This window comes from Neomonachus schauinslandi, chromosome 3 (assembly GCF_002201575.2).
Source record: "Neomonachus schauinslandi chromosome 3, ASM220157v2, whole genome shotgun sequence".
In the NCBI taxonomy this organism is placed as follows: domain Eukaryota; kingdom Metazoa; phylum Chordata; class Mammalia; order Carnivora; family Phocidae; genus Neomonachus; species Neomonachus schauinslandi.
The window spans coordinates 87,241,607-87,262,815 of record NC_058405.1 but is presented as its reverse complement, the minus strand read 5'-3'; the positions used below and the strand labels follow the sequence as shown (position 1 = coordinate 87,262,815).

At 39.3% G+C, this 21,209-nt stretch overlaps 1 protein-coding gene across 2 annotated transcripts in view; it reads left to right on the top strand.

The window, feature by feature from the left end:
- Nucleotides 1-21,209, top strand: part of CNTNAP5 (contactin associated protein family member 5) — an 820,459-nt gene that overhangs the window by 768,382 nt on the left and 30,868 nt on the right. For both annotated transcript variants that reach the window (XM_021695826.1, XM_044913255.1), the window contains exons 20-21: nucleotides 4,568-4,698; nucleotides 12,034-12,121. In XM_021695826.1, the coding sequence (XP_021551501.1) occupies nucleotides 4,568-4,698; nucleotides 12,034-12,121 (219 nt within the window). The remainder of the gene's footprint in view (nucleotides 1-4,567; nucleotides 4,699-12,033; nucleotides 12,122-21,209) is intronic.

Genomic DNA, 21,209 nt, shown 5'->3' with positions numbered 1-21,209 from the left:
AGAAAGAAAGAAAGAAAGAAAGAAAGAAAGAAAGAAAGAAAGAAAGAGAAAATATATTTAGGGGTGGCTGGGTGGCTCAGGCAGTTAAGCGCTTGCCTTCAGGTCAGGTCATGATCCTGGAGTCCTGGGATCCAGCCCCACACTGGGCTCTCTGCTCAGCAGGGAGTCTGCTTCTCCCTCTGCCTCCCCCCCCCACTCGTTCTCTCTCTCTCTCACTCTCTCAAATAAAATAAAATCTTAACAAAAAAGAAAAGAAAAGAAATATCTTTAGTACAGGATTTAATGTCTAAAATACAGTAGGCATGTATGACCTTGCTTTTGCTTTCAACTAGATTATAAACTTCTTAAAAATAGAACTATAATATTGTAACTATTTATTTAGTATCTGGCACACATTAGACATTGAGTAATTTTTAGTTTATAATTTTGGTGCAGTGGTAATAAAATTCTCCAGAGTGGATTTTTATTAAAAAAAAAAAAAATCTTCTGGAGACTTAAGATAGCAAACCCTGTGTTATAATTTGTGGACACAAAGATGAATAAGCAACTATCCTTCTTAGGGGACCTTAAGTTCAAGAGGAAACACAAAATAAACATGATAAATTGGGTTTGTTACTAAAAGTGAGCATAGTGGCAATATAGTAAAAGAAAAGATTATGCTAGTCTTAGAGGTTAGTGAAGATCTGGGTCACATAAGCTGGGTTTTAAAGAATGAGGAGGAGCTTGCCAGGCAGATGGGGAGGCAAAGGAAAAGAAAAACACACAGAGGTAAAGAGGGACATTATCTGGAGAGATGCTGAGTGTTCAGGTATGATTCAGATATGAAAAATATGTATGTGATAAAGTTGGAAAGGATAAAAAAAAAGACTTCGTACATAAGGCTAAGAAGTTGGAATATATGGTGTAGAATTAGGAGGCTTAGAATTTTTTTTAAGTGCTAGAGTCACATGACTGAATATGTGTTATAATACAGTAATGGCAGTGTGGAAGACAGTTGAGTAGGAAGACTGGAAAAGTGGGAACCAGTTAGAGAAAAGAAAACAAAATGATGGTTTGGAATAACTGACATGGAAGAATCTTTACCCTAAGGCCCAACTCAAGGAATTCAACTAGATATTATTTGGACTTTTCAGTTTTGAGTTTCTATTTCATATTTTTTTCCATTTTTATGAGTAGACACTTTTCAAGGAGGATACGAATAATAAAATGACTTACAAATGGTATGTGGTATCCTTTTGAGTATTAGAGTAGATGTGAAAATAGGGCCAACAGAGAGAAACAGAGAGAAGGTCATGTGAAGACAAAGGACATCAGAGTGATGCATCTACAAGCCAAGGAATGCCAAGATTGCCAGCATCCACCAGAAGCTAAAATGAGGCACAAAAATATCCTAGCCTAGAGCCTTTAAGAAAACATTTTGCTCTTCTAGCATCCAGAACTATTGTCCAGGGAAAATAAATGTATGTTGTTTAAGAAAAAAAGAAATAAAGAAAAAAGAAAGAAAATAAGTCCAACATCTTCCAAGGGAAGCTTGGCTTCTCCTTAACCTGAAGGTCTCTCTCCTCAGGCAGCTACATCCACATAGATATGTACAGAAAATCTGTCACTGACCAAGTTAAAGCCTAGGCAAATCCAACTGTAAGCTTGTCAAACCTATGTGCCTATGGGTATTTGGAGTGTGGGGTCCCAGTGGTCAGGACTGCAGGGAGAGACTGTTCTATGGGTTGTCCTATGGGGTGCACATAAGTGATACAAAGCTGTCCAGAACAGATATAACCAAGTCCTGGTAGGCTGAGTTGTCACTTTGAAGAGGCAAGGTTTTCTACTATGCTCCTGGGAGACCAGGGTTCTTTTGGCCAACATGAGGTTGTGGAGTAAAGGTGGGTGGAGGGAGAGAGGACAGTGGCAACAGCAGCCTAGAGATAGCCTCCCACTCTTACTTCAACTCAAGAAGATCTAAGTTTTTTTTTTTTTTTTTCTGTTTTCTATAAATTTCACTTTAGATTTCATTTGAATAAAGTGTTCTATTTTGTTAAATATTTTATATTTTTAAGTAATCTTACACCCAATATGGGGCTTGAACTCACAACACTGAGGTCAAGAGTTGTACACTCTATCGACTGAACCAGCCAGGTGCCCAAAAAGTGTTCTAATTTAAAACCAATTTGAAAAACACTGGACTAGATATATAAGGCAAATCCAGATGCATGGGAAAGAGATAAACCCTAAATACTAACGAGAGACAAAATGTTGAAGGCAGTTGTTGGAATCCAAACCTGAATGAATTCCCTGAAACATCCGAGCCTCAGATGCAGGGGGATAAACTAGTGCAGACACTACTAAATTATAGAGGGGGCCTTCAGGAATTATCCAGTTCCTTAAGCATGCCACTTGTATTCTCCAGAGGTTCTCCCAACTTTGGGCCAATAAATACCAAGGTGAAACAGTTTCTAAGAATAATTCATTGGTCTCTGGATTTATTGAGAATATGTATCACCTAGATTTGTACTATTTGAGAGGAGTTATTTCTTCAGATGTAAACATTTTCTAAGCCCCACTGAATTTGTTGGTTTGTACTCCCTTCCTTCCTTCCTTCCTTCCTTCCTTCCTTCCTTCCTTCCTTCCTTCCTTCCTTCCTTCCTTCCTTCCTTCCTTCCTCTCTTCCTCTCTTCCTCTCCTTCCCTGCCTCCCTCCTTCCTTACCTTCCTTCCTTTAAAATTTACTGAGTATTTACTATGGTCCAGACACTAGGAATCTAAGATATGTGCAGATGTTCAAGGAGCTTACAGATTTGTGTGAAAGACAAGTGAGTATACAAATAACACAGCCCAGTACCTGTTAGGGTAGAGATGAGCACAGGGCCTGTAGGAGCAGAAGATACTGATTGCACCAAAACTCCTAAGAAATTGAGATCAATATTTCTATGGCTCTAGAAGAACTGGTTGAAGTATTTTAGACATAAACTGATGTTGGGGAAGCTTCAGAATACTTTGATAGACAGAATCCCTATGAGATTATTAACATGTAAGATAGATGATCATGAGGCAGGTGTGAGAGAAGATATATAAAATAAAAGTGATTTTTAAAATGAACAAATGCACACAGAATATGTATGTAGATGAATTACTCAGACAGTGGGATGGTAAGAGTCCAAATACCCTCAAGGAATGTGGTATTCATCACCATACCTGACACACAATTATCACATGCTAATTTAGTTTATTGGGTGTAATTAAATATGAACATGCCCAGATTCTTAGAATTGGAAGGAGTGTGGAAGAGCATGCCACCCAACAGCCCACTAATGCACACAATGTGTGTTTCCTTACCATAGGCTGGCTGTGGTCAGGTCCCCTTGTCCTACACCTGCCCATTTGCACCACCACCGCAGCTCAACTCCTCTCAGTACCAAATATGCCACTGCTACAGAGCTATTATTCATATTTAAGTGATAAAAACCCAAACAATAATAGACCAAAAAGGAGAGAGCGAACCAGGAAAACCAGCATTAGTTATAGAGGTTCTTGTATCAACTGATTCAACTGTGTATCAGTTTAATAGGCCAAACATTTTTCTTCTATTCTGGCTTAGATTATTTTATAATCTTATTTCACAGTATGTATTATGAAATTCTATGAAGGGAATTAGGAAGAAAATGAATTATAAGAAATGGTAGGAATTGGGGGCGCCTGGGTGGCTCAGTCATTAGGTGTCTGCCTTCGGCTCAGGTCATGATCTCAGAGTCCTGGGATCGAGCCCCGCTTCGGGCTCCTCACTCTGCGGGAGGCCTGCTTCTCCCTCTCCCACTCCCCCTGCTTGTGTTCCCTCTCTCGCTGTGTCTATCTCTGTCAAATGAATAAATAAAATCTTTAAAAAAAAAAAGAAATGGTAGGAATTGAAGAGAGAATAGAAAAGGACTCTATCTTACTAAAATTTTTCACAATCCAATTACACAATAGACTTGTGATTGTTTTATTTTCCAACCTGGAATTACGGTTTTTCATCACCAACACACACACACACACACACACACACACACACTAATTTTGTACCTATACTTAGGATTTTCCATATGGACCTAGATGCTATAGTAATATAACATTTTTAAAAATTTGAATAATGGGGGCGCCTGGGTGGCTCAGTTGGTTAAGCGACTGCCTTCGGCTCAGGTCATGATCCTGGAGTCCCGGGATCGAGTCCCGCATCGGGCTCCCTGCTCGGCGGGGAGTCTGCTTCTCCCTCTGACCCTCCCCCCTCTCATGTGCTCTCTCTCATTCTCTCTCTCAAATAAATAAATAAAATCTTAAAAAAAAATTTGAATAATAAAATTTATATAGTATATATGGTGTATATATATATTAATATAGTATATAGCATATATATTGGTATATGTATATACATGCTTATGCTATATACTATATACATACAGTAATATAGCATTTTTAAAAATTTGAATAATGAAAGGATTGAGACATAGATCCCTAGAAGAGAGTAATGATCAACTAAAAGATAATCTGATCACATTTTTGCATAAGTTTAATTCTAATTTCTAATATTTTTTTTCAAGGAAGCTTACAGGTTCGCTATCAGCTAAGCAAGGAAGAAACCCAGGTTTTCAATATTGATGCAGAGAACTTTGCCAACAGAAGGATACACCACTTGAACATTGACCGGGAGGGAAGAGAGCTTACCATTCAGGTACCTTACTTTACTACTTCTCATTCAGTCAAATATGCTTTGGCTGTTCAGTAAAATTTTCTGTTTCTACCCTGAGCCAAGCGTGCAGCCAAGTTCTGGGGATAGATATCAAGCACACTTGACTCCAGCTTTTGAAGAACTAGACAAAATTGAACTACTGAACTACTGTGTGTTCCCCTCTTGCTACCAGAATCAACATCACCTGAGACCTTGTTAGAAATGCAAGTTCTTGGGCCTTACATCAGATATACTTAAAGACAACTTTTTTGCAGGGGGTAGCAGGTGATTCTGAAGCCTGATCAAATTTGATAACCCTGAATTGGAGTATAAGAGGAGGACACACAGCTGAAGAGGAAATCACAAGAGACTGGCAAGGGCTAGGGGAGAAATGTGCGCAGGTGATATGGGAGCACAGATGAGGTCACTGATCTCTTCTGGGAATCAATATTTGTTTCTTGGAGAAAGTTAGGAATAAACTGAGTCATGAAGGTGAGGAGGAATTGGCTAAGTGGAGAAGAGAGAAAGAAATGCTCAGATGCTGGGTCCATGTGAGAATCAGCAAAGATGTCCAGAAAAGCATAGTGTGTGGCAAGCACTCTGGAATTCCAGGGGTCTTGGTATAAAAGGCAGGGATCAGGTGAGGGCACATGACAACAGAGAACTGGCAGAGTCCACATCATCCTATTCAGAATCATGACTTCAAATGAGCTCTTCCATCTGCCCAGCAATTGCCTCTTATTTTTTTTTAATCCATCACTTTTGATCTCTTAGATGATAATTTTAAACCTCCTTCTTTCCCCTTACACCCCAACAATTACAACCCCATCTTCACTTGTATGAGATGACTTTCTTTTCTTCTTTATTGTGATAACAGGTCTCATATCACACTGAGGAACATCACCCCAGCAACTTCCCCTCCCTTGTCAACATTTCCCAGTTCTGTTTGGATGGCTTCCCAAAGCATAAACATGCGAGGATTGCATTCATTAAAAACACAATTACAATACAACACAACACAACACAACACAACATGACAAAAATCACTCTCTAGGTCAGGGAAGGGAACCTCTCTCTTGTCTGACTTCATGTACTGTCCCATTTTCTCTTTCAGTTTATTGCCCACATCCTTGGAAATGTTTATATATTTGGTCTTCCAAGTTGCCCTTCCTTTTTTCTTAAACCAGTGAAGAATTTGTCTCTGTGCTGGACTAAAATTATACTTCTCAAGACACCAGTGATCTTACAGAATCTAGCAATCTTCTCCTTACTTATCTTCCCATTGGCATTTGATGCAGTGATGCCTCTGCTCTTGAGACACATTCTTATTTAACTTGTAGGAAATCAATTTCACCTGTTGTTTCTTCTGTATCTGCTGGATGCTCATTCTCTTCTCTTTTGTTGCCTTCCCATCATTGTCTGAAGTGGAGCATCCCAAGACTCATCTTCATTTCTTTTGTGTCTACACTCATTCTGTGTCTAATCTCATTCAGACTCACATCTTTAAATGCCATAGAATGCTGATTAATTAATCCCAAAGCTACATTTAACTCCAATCCTTTCTCTGAATTTCAGACCTATCATTGCCTACTTGGCATATCTTAAATGTCTATTAACCATCTCGAATGTTACATATTTCACACCGAGTTACTGAAAATCTTTCCCCAAACATTCCCTACCCCCATAATCTTCCACACCTCAGTTAATAGCAGCTCTATTCTGGCAACTTCTCAGTCTAAACATTATGGTGTCATCTCTGATATCTCTCTTCTCTCACATACAGCATCCTGTTGATCAACAGCCTCTACCATGCCCCAGCCACCCTCATCTCTTCCTTGGATTATTACAGTTTACAGTTGCATCTTAATTGACAGATCTCTCCTTCACTTTTTGTTCCCCTACAACCTGTTCTCAACACAGCAGCCAGAGAGATCCTATTAAAACATTAATCAGATGGTTCTCTTACATCCAAACACTTCAGTGGTTTTCTTTCTCATGTAGAGTAAAAGCCAAAGACCTTGAGAAGCTTAAGGGGGTCCCGTGACCCAGCATCCACAGCTCCATTGCCATGTTACTCCTCATCTATCAGTATTTTCTTTGACTCTACTCATGCCACTCTGGCCTCCTTGCTGTTTTCAGGGCTCTTGAACATACTTGACTATGCTTTGCTTAGAATGCTATTGTCCATCTATCTACATTCCTAGTTGTACTTGCACTTCTTTCAGGATATCACTCAAAAAGCTATTCTTAATGAGAACATTTTTGATCACCTTGTTTAATACAGCGACCTAGCCCTTTGACATCCACCCTACAGTGCTTAAACACAATCTAACATTCAATATAATTTATTTATTTATCTAATTTTTTGTCTTCCCTCTCCTCTAGAGGACAGGGATTTTTTCTGTTTTTATTACCATAGAACCCCCACTTTATCAAGCAGTGCCTAACATATAGCAGGTACTCAATTAATATCTATGAATGAAATGAATAAATTCCACAAGGCTTAATTTATTATGTGGAGGAGATCAAACTGACCCTGTGGAGAAGGGAAGGGAAACCATTGGATTATAGGTAGGGGAAGTACAATTTCATTTTCAGGGGCTCACTGTGATCACTGCATGGAAATACACATTTGGGAGTGATGAGACGTAAGACAGAGGCCGGTCAGAAAGAGATCATGAGGGCTTCAATTAGTGCAGTGGGTGAACCATTGACATGGAGATGTGAAATGTCATAGAAGTAACATCAGTAGCACTGGGCAACCTTTTGGATGTGGGTTATGGGAGAAGTCAAAGTTGACTATTAGTTTTCTTGATTGAGTGGGGGTTCAAGAATAATTGTCCAATGTGTGGTAAAAAAAAAACCGTCCCTGAGTGGTTTTAATATAATGAGCTTCCCTCTAGAATTAACTCTTGAAATAGGGGGACACATCTTTGGAGAAAGTTTAGTTTGGTGCAAGGTTGGAGGATAAAAGGGATGGGAATGATAACTTCTCATTGAATGTCTTCACTGAGGCACTGATGGGGCATGCAGGATGCATTCTGGTGAGTATGTGTACATATGATTCAGTTTTCCTTCTTTATGTTTCTTGTATTCTTTTCCACAAATGAAAGACACAAACAGGTCAGTGAGAGAACAATAAGAGGCATTTCCTTCTCTTTTCCATAAAAAGATTTCCACCAATCAATTTAATAGTGAATGATAAACACATGTTGGTTGAGAACATATTATTTCCAAAACCTTGAGGGTGCAGAAAAAAAACTGGAGCAGAGGGGCGCCTGGGTGGCGCAGTCGTTAAGCGGCTGCCTTCGGCTGGGGTCATGATCCCAGGGTCCTGGGATCGAGCCCCGTGTTGGGCTCTCTGCTCAGCGAGAAACCTGCTTCTCCCTTTCCCACTTCCCTGCTTGCGTTCCCTCTCTCGCTGTCTCTCTCCCTGTCAAATAAATAAACAAAATCTTAAAAAAAAAAAAAAAAAAAAAAACTGGGGCAGAGACTATTTTTTTAATAATTTTAAATCAGTTCATTGACACAGTAACATAATACACCTGCCTCCTTGATAGTCCCACCCCTCTTTTCCTGTCTATATTTCTCCATCCTTCCTGCTTAGAACAAACTGTTCAGTAAAAACAGAAAAGGATAGGCTCCTACTACATCTCCAGTCCTGCCCTTAGGCCCTGTGAATCAGAATTGATTAGAGAGAGAGGGGAGTTGGCATCACCATACTCAACCAACCAGAGGCATCCAGTACCTAAAAACAGATTCCCTCATAACCCCCAGGCCTTGAGTTGCTATTCTCCCTCCTGTCTTTCTTTGTGATGCTAAGAAGGAGGTCATGGGTTCTGGGCCTGCAATCAGGAGCAAGTATTCCTGGAGATGATTTGAGAATTGTAATTTGGCTAGTGTTTTTTAAGGTACAAGTGCCCCCCAAAATGCCCTGGTGGTGGAGGTGAACTTCAGTGTTCCTATTTGAAATGCATACGTGACATTAAACAGATAAAGCCAGTTTACCAAAATGCCAGCTCATGAAGAAGGAGGTGGTAGGAACTTTTGAAATAAAGTAATTACTTCCTTTTTTCTCCAGAGATGAAGATCCTGAGGTCAGGAGAGGTATCCCTATAGGACTTGAGTGTGAATTTGTGCTCCACTACTTACGTTATTTTATCTAAGTTCTTTTTAAACTTTTCTGGGCTTTAGTTTTTTGTTTTTTTAAAAAAAAAAAAAAAAAAAAAAAGACAGGTGCCTGGGTGGCTCAGTCGTTAAGCCTCTGCCCTCCGTTCAGGTCATGATCCCAGGGTCCTGGGATCCAGCCCCGCATCGGGCTCCCTGCTCCGCGGGAAGCCTGCTTCTCCCTCTCCCTCTCCCCCTGCTTGTGTTCCCTCTCTTGCTGTGTCTCTCTCTGTCAAATAAATAAATAAAATCTCTTTTTTAAAAAAAGAGGGGGGATGCAAACTGAGCTCAGTTGGTTTTTGAAAGAACATAGCTAAAAGACCAAGCATGAAGCCTGCCATGTAGGACTTATTCAAAAAAGGTTTGTTCCATTTTCTTCTTTTTTCCATCCCATTTAACAACTTGACAATACCACTGGGCATCCTAGATTCTGAGATCAACAAAGCTTCTCTAAGGCCAGATTTCAAACTTTAGACATCCAATAGTTATAAAGGACTACAGACAATTTTTCACCCCTTACCACCCCACCAATTATAATTAAAAACAAAAACAATACTAAACCATAAAAACAAATAAAAGGAAATATGACAAAATAATGTATTTCCCACTGAATACCTCAGTGATTGCAATAGCCCGTATTATAAATGTTGAAGGCCTGAAAATAAGTATCTCTAGTACACCTTTCTTTTTTGTTTGTGTGCTTTTGTCCTATGAATTTGCTAAGTTTTTTCAAATTGGTAACCCAGCACCTGAACCAGTCCTAATGCTAGGTGCCCATATTCCATGTTAGTGCTGGAACCCATCCCCCAACTATCCATAGTCCAGCAGTAGCCTCAAGTATCGTTTGAGTCATCTTTCCTTCCTCTCCAAATACTCATGTTTTTTCTAAAAACTCCCTTAACTGGGTGTCATTTGCCACCTTCTCTCCTTAATTAGTCATCGGGTTTAAGTGCTAAAGACTACGTAAGTTCCCACGAAACAGAATAGCAGGATAGGGATGACTCAGCTACTTGAACAGTGAGCTCTCCCATGTGTGACATTTGAGTATGGAACTGTCAAGGTTCAGGAACAACTTGCATAAGGAGCTGATCTTATGGACCCTGGGGAGCAGGTGAGGGGCAGAATCTAGGGGAATCTCAGCTCAACCTTCTACTGTTCTCAACTCCACAGGGAATTCCCACTCATTTCAGCATCCTCTCCAACCTGGGCAAGAGCACAGAAGGGGAGGACCCTGCCCCTACTGGAAGGGGCAGTTTTAGAGAGTAGAAGAGGCAGGAAAGAGCTCTGAAGTAGGGCAGAAAGAAAACTCCTTCAGGGCAAGGACTGAATCTGAATCCATGAGCATTAAACAAATTGTGGATGGGCACCATGGGGGCCAAAAACCCTATGTTGTACCTAAAGGTGTAAGGGCTACCAGGCAGTGATAAGCATCCTGGTGATGTGACCGACTATGTCCCCATAGCCCCAAGATAGAAAGGGAATCAATACAAGATGTTTATTTATTCACCCAACAAACCCATGTTAGGAGTTACTTTGCCAGTTTCTGTAAAAGGTCCTAAAGAAAACATATATTGCTAAAATGTCTGAATTCTTAAAGAGGCAATAGTTTAGTGAGGGTGGGAGGGAGAAAGAGAGAGAAGCAGATCATTATAACGCAGCACTTTAAATTCAAAGTTAGGGGCAGAAAAAAAAAGCCACCATGAACGTAGAGAAGAGTGTCACCTGATCTAACCAAGACATCAAGGAAAGCTTTCTGGATGAGGTAGACTCATGGAGCACTTAGAATAGTGTTTGGCACATAGTAGATTCTCAGATGTTTGTTGATGAGTTTTGTTGAAAGCCAGAAGTAAAAACATACAATGATTGTCTACGAGTTGCTCAGATATCTAGAGAGGTGTGGACGAGTAAAGCAAACGCCATAAAGAGTGATGGGTGGGTCACATGACAAAGGGACACTGCTTTGTGACACTGTCCGGCCCTGCCCAAGTTATTGATCTCTAAGATATCAGTTCCTTAGTCTGTAAAACAGGGGTAATAATGCCTATTTCACAGTATTATAGGGAGGCATATATTTTAAAAGATGCTTCAATATGATGTCTCATACATACCAAGAATTCAATACATAGCAAATATTATTCCAGTCTCATTTCATAAATGAAATAGTAATGAGGTATCTAATCATGCACCAGAAGTCATAGCCAGTGACTTCTCTCACAGCAGAAACTGCTACAGAACCCAGAGGATTCTAGGGAATGGTTAATCTGAGCAGAAGTGGGTGGAGGGACCGTGGGATCTAGGAAAACTGAGTATTAATCCTGGGTTAGCTGCTCCCAAGTGGAGAGTGCGGCTGGGCATACAGTTTTAAAGATTCATAATTACCTATTCACATCATGTGAATGTTCAGTGTAGAGCCTAGAAGAAATTGCAGATTTGACTAGACCAAAAAGGCTGGGAATGGATGGGTAACACTGTCTTGGAATGAGGAGGAGTGGAAGAAGGGGATAGAGCTGGGATTACCAGTAGGCCAGAAAAGGAGGGTGCCCTAAAGGATTATCCTGGAAATAAAGTCCTAAAGAATTCCAGTGGTGGCCTTTGCTCACCCCTGTGAGGGGTGCTTATCAGGTGTTCATGTTGGTGGCAACTGTTCTGCTAGCCTATCCTCCCCAGGGTCCAACTTTTTGTCAAACTGACATATTTGCTCAGGAAAATCCCCCCATCCACACCCGAATAGGACCAGGTTAGAATTATTGTAGCAAAGGAGGCAGCAAGGGCCAAATGGGGAGAAGGAAGAAATGGGGAATGAGTGTGTGCTTTCCTTTCAATGTCAGTCCTGCACAGCGTGGCCCCAAGAAGGCTTCATTTGTTTGCTTGTTTGCAGCAAAGAACTTGGTGAGAAAATCTCGGTGGGGAGATAAATACCTGTCTAAAGCTGTACAGAATTTCCCAGGGAGAAGACTTGTATGAAAGCCTTTATTTAACCAAGAGGGAAGAAAGGAATATTTTGAGTGCATTGTGGGAGAATTAGCGAGACATTTCTCATCTCTCCAGAGAGAAAGTCCCAAAGAGGGATCTGCTCTGTGTGTGTTTCCAAGCTCTTTCCAGATGGGAGGGTTTTATGCCCTTTAGTTACAGACCTCTGCTGATATACCTTTGTTTTCTGTTTTTCTGCAGGTGGATCAGCAACTGCGACTCAGTTACAACTTCTCCCCAGAAGTCGAATTCAGGGCCATACGGTCACTCACCTTGGGCAAAGTCAAAGGTTTGTTCCTGTGCATTCCTTTCCAGTGGGCTTTGTTGAAATCAATGAAGAAATAAATAATTTCCATTGGGCTGGTTGGCGATTCAAATCTGGAAGCTCTTGCTCCTATAACATGCAAGATCTAAAACCAAGGTTTCCGGTATAGGACTTGCTGAGATATATATGTGGCAGGGTTTGGGGCTGGCATTTATATCTACTTTATAGAAGCCTGAGTAAGGCATATTAACATAGAAGTTGAATAAAATAATAGTTTACTTACTTTCTAATTAATTGATTTTAGACGTTTATTTTTTTACTTAAATTTTCTTAATTTTTACTTAAAGAAATTAAGGATTTGGGCTATCCAGTTATTGGATTGCTCAAATGCTTAATCTCTTCATTAATTCTTCACCAATTGAAAGAGGATTGAAATCTCCTATAATAGTGGATTTTCTTTTTTTTTCTACCAGAAGTTCTGTGAATTTTCATCTTATATACAATGAGGGTCTTTAAGAAATTTTTGTATCTTGATGAATTGAACACTTTTTTTTTCATACTGAAGTGGTCTTTTTAAATTAATTTCTCCTTGGGGTTAAGTCTGTTTTGTCTGTTATTAGTAAATCGGATTCATTTGTGTGGGCTATCTTTTCCCATATATATCCTTTCAATTTTTCTTTTTCTTCCCTTTTTTTCTTTCTTATTCTTTTTAAATTCAAGTATAATGAATATGCAGTGTTATATCCTTTTTAAGTGTGCAATATAATGATTCAGCAATTCTGTACATTGCTCAGTGCTCATCACGATAAGCATACTTTTGGTGTTTTTTTAAGATTTATTTATTTGAGAGAGAAAGAGAGACAGAGAGAGTACAAGCAGGGGTGGGGGTAGAGGGAGAGGGAGTGAATCTCAAGCAGGCTGGGCAGGGAGCTTTATGTAAAGTTTTATCTCAGGACCCTGAGATCATGACCTGAGCCGATATCAAGAATCAGATGCTTAACTCACTGAACCACCCAGACACCCCATGATTAGCATATTCTTAATCTTTCTTTTTCTTTAAGCCTGTGTGCAATCTTGTGAAGAACATATATATGGCTGGATTTTGTACTTTATCCAGTCTGACCATCTTTGGGTTATAAATTGGCGAATGTAAGCCTCTCTACATTTTGGGGTTGCTTGTATGGCTGGATTTGTCTCTGCTTCCTTATTTTCTATTCATTCAACTTTTTGGGGCATTTTGAACCAGAATGCATTTAACACTGGAAATGAGTTGCTTGCAAAATTGTGGCTCCCTTTCCAGTATTGGTAAATTCTTGTTGCAGTCTTTTGGAATGACTATTCAGCAATTGTGAGGGGATTTATGGGAAGCTATTAGCTCTGGGGCCATCACTGATGAGAGGCTAGAGTCCAGAAGCCCCTGAGGCCCCAGTCCTGCAGTACTCCTCCCCAGGAAGCAGGAAAGGTCTCTGAAAAGTGATGGCGGAAGACACTTCATGTTACCATGATTTTACTTGCCAGTAGGAACAGCTGAAGAGGCATACAAATGAGTCCTGTCTCACTGCAGCCTTCCAGATCCATACACTTATTTAATTTCCAGAACATTATGCATGTCCAGAAACCCAGCTGCAGTCAGGTCCAGAAAATGTCGATTTTAGCCTCCAAAATGGCAGTTGAATGAGCCAGTCACCACTGACCAACCTCTGGATTGAATTTTGTGTGTTTATTTTCTTATTTTCATCCCCCCTCCTATTAATAATCATTTTATTATTGTTGTTGTTATTTATTTATTTATTTATTTATTTATTTATTATTTTTAGAGAGAGAGAGTGCAAGTGGGGGTGAGGAAGGGCAGAGGGAGAGGGAGAAAGAGAATCCCAAGCAGAATCCAAGCTGAGCTCAGAGACTGACAAGGGGCTAAATCTCACAACCCCAATATCAGACCCAGGCAGAAATCAAGGGTTGAACGCTTAAGGACTGAGCCACTCAAGTGCCCTGACACTATTATTTTGATTTAATAATGCAGTCACTAATTTACTTGTTCCTCAATCCTTCATATACTTCATAACTTTCTACTTACTACAAGGTTTAATTTCCTTCTTTCTGAAGTAAATCCTTATGAGTTTCTTTGTCTAAGTGTCCGTTCATCTGATAAAGGACTTTATTTCACCTTTATTAATGGAAGATAATTTTGCTAGACATACAATTCAATAATAAAGGATATTTTCCTTCTGATATTGAGAAAATTATTCAGGTATGTGATGGAGCTAGCTCACACTAGCACATAGGAACCTGTTACACACATCTGTGCCCAATTCTGCATTCACTGATGTTACAATCCAGTTTGAAACTGGATAAACTCAGAGTGTTTATGGAAATCAGAAATGCTACAGGTCTCTCCCACTATTAAGGGGTCAGATTTAAATCCTCACCAGCACATCACTCTAGTCTTCTGTCTTTTGCTATTACTGTTGAAAAGTTGGCTGTCTGTCCTGCCTTTGAAAGTGCTCTGATCATCCCCACCCCCAACACCCACAAGCTACTTTTAAGGTCCTCTTTTTTATTTAGGTGTTTTGCAGTTTTATAGCCTTGTGTCTGATAGTATATTTCTTTTAAAGTATCTCCTTTGATGTGTGTGTTTCCTGTTTGTATCTATTTATTAGCTCTTATGTATCTATCTATAGCATATGTACTATTCACATGTATCCACGTATTAATTCTCAAAAATTCTCAGCATGTCAAATCAGGCTTCTTTCTTACTCTCTCTATTCAATTATTTTAGACCTGCACTAGGTAAATCTTACATTTTCCATTTTTATCTTCATGTTTCTTACTGTACTTTTATAATAAATATCATTATTATTAATATTTTTGTCTATCTTGCATTCTGGGCAATGTATTGGTTTTCCCATCTTCAAATTCACTAATTCTCTCTTCAGCTCTCCCTAATATCTCATTAAACCCAGTCATTGAAACATTTTTCATTGATTATCATTTTATTTCTAAAAGTTTTTATTTGTTCTTTTTCAAACACATCTATTTAGTCTGTTGTTCTCACCCATTTTACTGTTTCTATATTTTTATGTCTAATTATTATGTTAATAGCTATTGAACATTTTGCCTCTGATAATCCCAATATCTGAAGTCTGTAGGGGTCTAAATCTGTGATTTTTGGTTTTCTACTCCTTTCCTATGGTTCCTTGTTCTCATGTGTGTGTGTCTGTGTGTGTGTCTGTATGTGTGTGAACACATATTTTGTTGAAATTAATTTGTAGAAACACTGATGATCAAAAATTCGGAAGCCTTCCTCTAGGCAAAATTTGCATTTAATCCTACCAGTACCAAGAGGTGCTACCAATTTAGGATTATTTTAAGTTCTCACTTTTTTTTTTTTCTTTCTGAAAAGAGAGTGAGTATAAGTTTGAGCTGCAGACCTGAATGAGAGCAAGCCTATGACTGAAGTTTCAGCAGAAATGTTGTACTATGAATATCACATGTCATGTTATTACTTTTGTTACTTTTTTTTTTTTTTTACAATTCAAAGCTGCATCAGAAGTGGACAGATTTTATGTTTAATCCCTTTGCTGTTAGGCGATATTCTTTTTTAGTCTCCTTTTCACTAAAACTTCATGTGAGAGTCTCAGATTCAACATCTGCACTTGGCAAGGGCTCAAGGCTTGGATTTCTATTCTTCTACAAGCTGGTACAGGTATTTCTGCATCATACAACCCTAATATTGGTTTATGGCTCACTGTCTTGGTTTTGTCCTCCTAAAACTTATGATTCTTTGTTCCTGAAGTTCAGTGAGACAGTAAAAGTATGTTTGTTGATTTTAATGAAGCAGAATTACATTTTAGAATATCTAGTCTATTATATGTCCTATGCTACATAAATATATATTGATTCATGTCATCCTCACTTCAGCCAAATCAGAAGAATCGTGGGAGGAAAGATAATTAGGGCTGCATGACCACAAAACTCAGTTATTTTTCATAGCATCTGCTTTGTGCAATGGAAGTTCTAGAAACATCCACTTGTTTAAACAGTGTCCCTCCATTAGTTTTGTCACCACGTAGGATGTAACTGTGGTCTTCCCATCTTTTGAATTAAATTCATAATATGTGAGACCAAAAATGTAAAAGTCTAACTAAAGATACTAAATTTCCGATGGATACCTTGTCATTTTGTTTTGGGTACTTTGTGAGGAAAGATTGGAAAGAACTTGGTTAAGTTGAGGAATAATACTCAGTAAAATTTTTTCTTGCGCTTATGTTTGGGGACTCCTGACAGCTGGCATGCCTCCCCATCCAAACTGCTATTGCAGACAGGACTCCCAATTAACCTCACCACTTCTGGTTTATTAGAAGTCTCTAGGTGGAGCTGAAGGAGATGATATGAACATCAACTTCATTATTAAGGAGGGACACTAATCCTGGGAATTTGTTGGGATTAAGCCTTATGCATCAGAAAGAGTATGGTGTAGGGATTCAGGATACGGGAAGGGATGGTACAGAAATGGGCGAGTGGAATTGATGGCAAATGAAACCCTACTCCACAATTTTATTTTATTTATTTATTTATTTATTTTTATTGTATTATGTTAATCACCATACATTACATCATTAGTTTTTGATGTAGTGTTCCATGATTCATTGTTTGCAGATAACACCCAGTGCTCCATGCAGTATGTGCCCTCTTTAATACCCATCACCAGGCTAACCCATCCCCCACCCCCCTCCCCTCTAGAACCCTCAGTTTTTTCTCAGAGTCCATAGTCTCTCATGGTTCATCTTCTCCTCTGATTCTCCCCCCTTCATTCTTCCCTTCCTATCTTTTTTTTTTTTTTTAAGATTTTATTTATTTGACAGAGAGAGAGACAGCTAGAGAGGGAACACAAGCAGGGGGAGTGGGAGAGGGAGAAGCAGGCTTCCCGCCGAGCAGAGAGCCCGATGCAGGGCTTGATCCCAGGACCCTGGGATCGTGACCTGAGCCAAAGGCAGATGCTTAACCACTGAGCCACCCAGGCGCCCCCTGCTATCTTATTTTATTTTATTTTTTTTTACATATAATATATTACTTGTTTCAGAGGTACAGGTCTGTGATTCATCAGTCTTACACAATTCACAGCGCTCACCATAGCACATACCCTCCCCAATGTCTATCACCCAGCCACCCCATCCCTCCCACCCCCTACCACTCCAGCAACCCTCAGTTTGTTTCCTGAGATTAAGAATTCCTCATATCAGTGAGGTCATATGATATATGTCTTTCTCTGATTGACTTATTTAGCTCAGCATAACACTCTCCAGTTCCATCCACGTCGGTGCAAATGGCAAGATTTCATTCCTTTTGATGGCTGCATAATATTCCATTGTATATATATATACCACATCTTCTTTATCCATTCATCTGTCAATGGATACCTTGGCTCTTTCCATAGTTTGGCTATTGTGCACATTGCTGCTAAAAACATCGGGGTGCACATACCCCTTCGGATCCCTACATTTGTATCTTTGTGGTAAATACCCAGTAGTGCAATTGCTGGATTGTATGGTAGCTCTATTTTCGACTTTTTGAGGAACCTCCATACTGTTTTCCAGAGTGGCTGCACCAGCTTGCATTCCCACCAACAGTCCTACTCCACAATTTTAGAAGAGCCTAGCACTTTAGAAGAGCCTAGCACTCTGTTGGACATTTTCAACTCTAAAGCAAGGATGTATATGCAAGCATTTTTCATAGTAGATATCCAGGTCAAACAAGTGCAGTAAATCTATTGCTTCAGTATCACTAGTAGTATTCCATAAGATACAAGAACAAGTTGTTGTTTTCATTTCATATATATATATATACACATATATAGTGAGTAAAAAAATGTTCTTTCCTGAGAATTCCTGTGATGCAGAGACTAGTGTCTGAAAATAACATATAATCATTGACATTAAAAACTGCATTGCAGATGCTCACCTCTGGTAAGTTATGGGATATTGCTAGGTTTCTTCCTGGGTTTACTGACACTGTTTGACTTTTAAGGAAGATTATTTAGCTTGGTTCTATTGCATCAATAGGTTTCAGAGAAATTAACATTAAAAAGAGAAAAAGAGAGAGTATGTATTTAGGCAAGCCACCCTTTTGGACAAGATCATCTGTTTCTGGAAAATAATTCTTTAGAAAACATAGAAATGCATTCTTTAGATTCAAATAGTGTGACTTATCTGTGTGTTTCTAAGTCTCTGTCTGACTTGGCCCGAGTTAGAGAGGGTGTGGTCATCAGACAGATTTAGGAATTCAAAAACCTTTAAACTTCTAATAAAAATCACCTATTTTGGTTTTGGTTTTGTTTTAATGTATTTTTTTTTTCTGGTCCTGGCTTTCCCTAACTTATTGTGCCAGAATATATCATTAAATTTGATTGTAACATTGGGCACCTGGGTGGCTCAGTTGGTTAAGCGACTGCCTTCGGCTCAGGTCATGATCCTGGAGTCCCGGGATCGAGTCCCGCATCGGGCTCCCTGCTCGGCAGGGAGTCTGCTTCTCCCTCTGACCCTCCCCCCTCTCATGCTCTCTGTCTCTCATTCTCTCTGTCTCAGATAAATAAATAAAATCTTTAAAAAATAATTTGATCGTAACATTAAAAAAAAACAAACTATTTTTGGTAGAACTAATAATTAAGAAATATTATTATTATTATTATTATTATTATTATTATTATTATTATTATTATTATTTTCTTCCCAAGAGAAGCCTTCTTAACTGTACTACAGATTTAGGAAGTAACTACTTTTTAAAATATGGAAACATGTTAAAATTTAAGTGGAATGAAATCATAGCACTGCCTTTATACCATAGCCACCAGATACTGAATAGGAATTAACAAGAGACTTGCACTCAGGGCATGCTTATAGGGTTGTCTGTGTATGAAGCCAACATAATTCCATGCCTACTTGCCAGTTTGAAAGGCCAAAGTTCACACCTGGCAGAATCATTATTCTTGTGGTCTGATGGCTGCTTGCCCACGTAGCTTCAAAGTTCAGTTGGTCCTAAGACGCAATACAGAAATTGGAAGAATTCCTTCTCAACCTTCATAAAACCTAGCTAATCTGGAAATTACAGGGCTATCCGTGAGCACTTGCAGATGCTTTTTGGTCTATTAAAATGGAGTGAGTTTTAACTGTATCTATAAAGCAGGATTCTTGAATTCTTCCAAATCCCTCAGTTTGTTTGTTTGTTTGTTTTTTGAACTTCAAGCACATTGTTGAATGAATGCCCTCATTATTTTTATGTTAAATTATTTCTCAAGCATCTTGTAGAAGGTGAATTATGGCTGCCATTTTTAGAAAGCACAGTAGAATTTATCCATATAAATGAAAGGTGGGTACTTCAAATACTCATTTTGGAAGACTGCATACACCCTCATTTCTTTTTTGATTTTGTAGAGTTGGGTTCCCCTTATGATTCAAATCTGGTAGAGTTGATATTAAACTGAGAAGCAAAGTTAAAAAGTGAAAGATGCTCAGCTTTTCAGAGGCAGAGTGACACATGTTTGGTTCTCTGTTCTGTAATTGCTGTCATGTGACCACGGGGAAGTTGTCCAATCTGTCTGTAGTTCCTCATCAGTAAAATGAGGCCGATGACACTTGACTCATTTAATTCATAGAGCTGTGTAAGGATTACATGAGACACTATATATAAAGCATTTGGTATTTAACACACACTCAATAAAGTTAGTTTAAGCAGTTTAAGATTGTAGGAACATAGAGAGCTGATATTTTGTTTTGTTTTAAGACTGGAAATGCAACTGTAAATGTAACTTCCAGGGAAGCATACAAATGTGTTCTAAATGGGCAGTTCTGAACCATGGTGGGTCTCTAAGACATGAATGTGATTCGCCATCAGTTAGAACTGTTTCAAGGGTATATCAAGCTCATACCAGCTTAAACAGTGGTGATAGTAGAGAATATAATAGTTGGTGAAAATGGAAGGTTCGGAGTGTAAGCTTTGCTTCAGAAGCTCAAATGTGACCATGATTTACTCTTTGTCAATCTCTCTGTTTCTTGCTCTACTTTTACCTCTGCTTACTTTTCTGTGGGGCTTCAGTCTCAGGCAGGATTTCAAGAATAACAAAGGTGGAATCAGCAACTCCAAGCTTAAATACTACCATACTTAAATACTACTTTCTGATAGAAAGAAAGCCTTCGGGCGCCTGGGTGGCTCAGTTGGTTAAGCGACTGCCTTCGGCTCAGGTCATGATCCTGGAGTCCTTGGATCGAGTCCCACATCGGGCTCCCTGCTTGGCAGGGAGTCTGCTTCTCCCTCTGACCCTCCCCCTTCTCATGTGCTCTCTCTCTCATTCTCTCTCTCTCAAATAAATAAATAAAATCTTTAAAAAAAAAAAAAAAGAAAGAAAGCCTTTGATTTCTAAAATTTCCAAAGTCCTGGATTGACTCTCAGAGGACCAATTTGTGTCAGGTGACAATGTCAGATGATTACAATGTTAAAATCATTGGGATACACTGAATGGCCATTCCTGAATTCAAAGCACCCAGCTAAGGCCCTAGAGAGGGTGAAGGGGTCAGCTCAGTATTAAACACATATGCTGAGAACAGGGAAGCCAAGGTTTTCTTCCTAGAAAGTGAGATGGATTGTGAGAAGGGAAAATCAGCAATAACCCAATGATGTCACTGTTTTTTCTCCCTTGAATTCCTTTTCCTCCTCCTCTTCCGCCTCTCCTTCTCTTCTTCTTCTTCTTCTTCTTCTTCTTCTTCTTCTTCTTCTTCTTCTTATTCTTCTTCTTCTTCTTCTTCTTCTTCTTCTTCTATTATTATTATTATGAGAGAGAGAGAGTGCTTGAGAAGGGGGGAGGGGCAGAGGGAGAGGGAGAGAGAAAATCTCAAGCAGGCTCCACGAGCCTGACGTAGGACTGGATTTCACAACCCTGAGATCATGACCTGAGCTAAAATCAAGAGTCAGACACTTAAGCAACTGAGTCACCCAGGCGCCCCCATATTCTGCTTCTTTTAAGCAAGAGAGAGGTGGATGCAGTTAGAGGACAGACTAGAAGCGCACAATTTTGGGACTGCATTGTGCTGTGGGCATCAACAGTCCAAATGTGTCACAA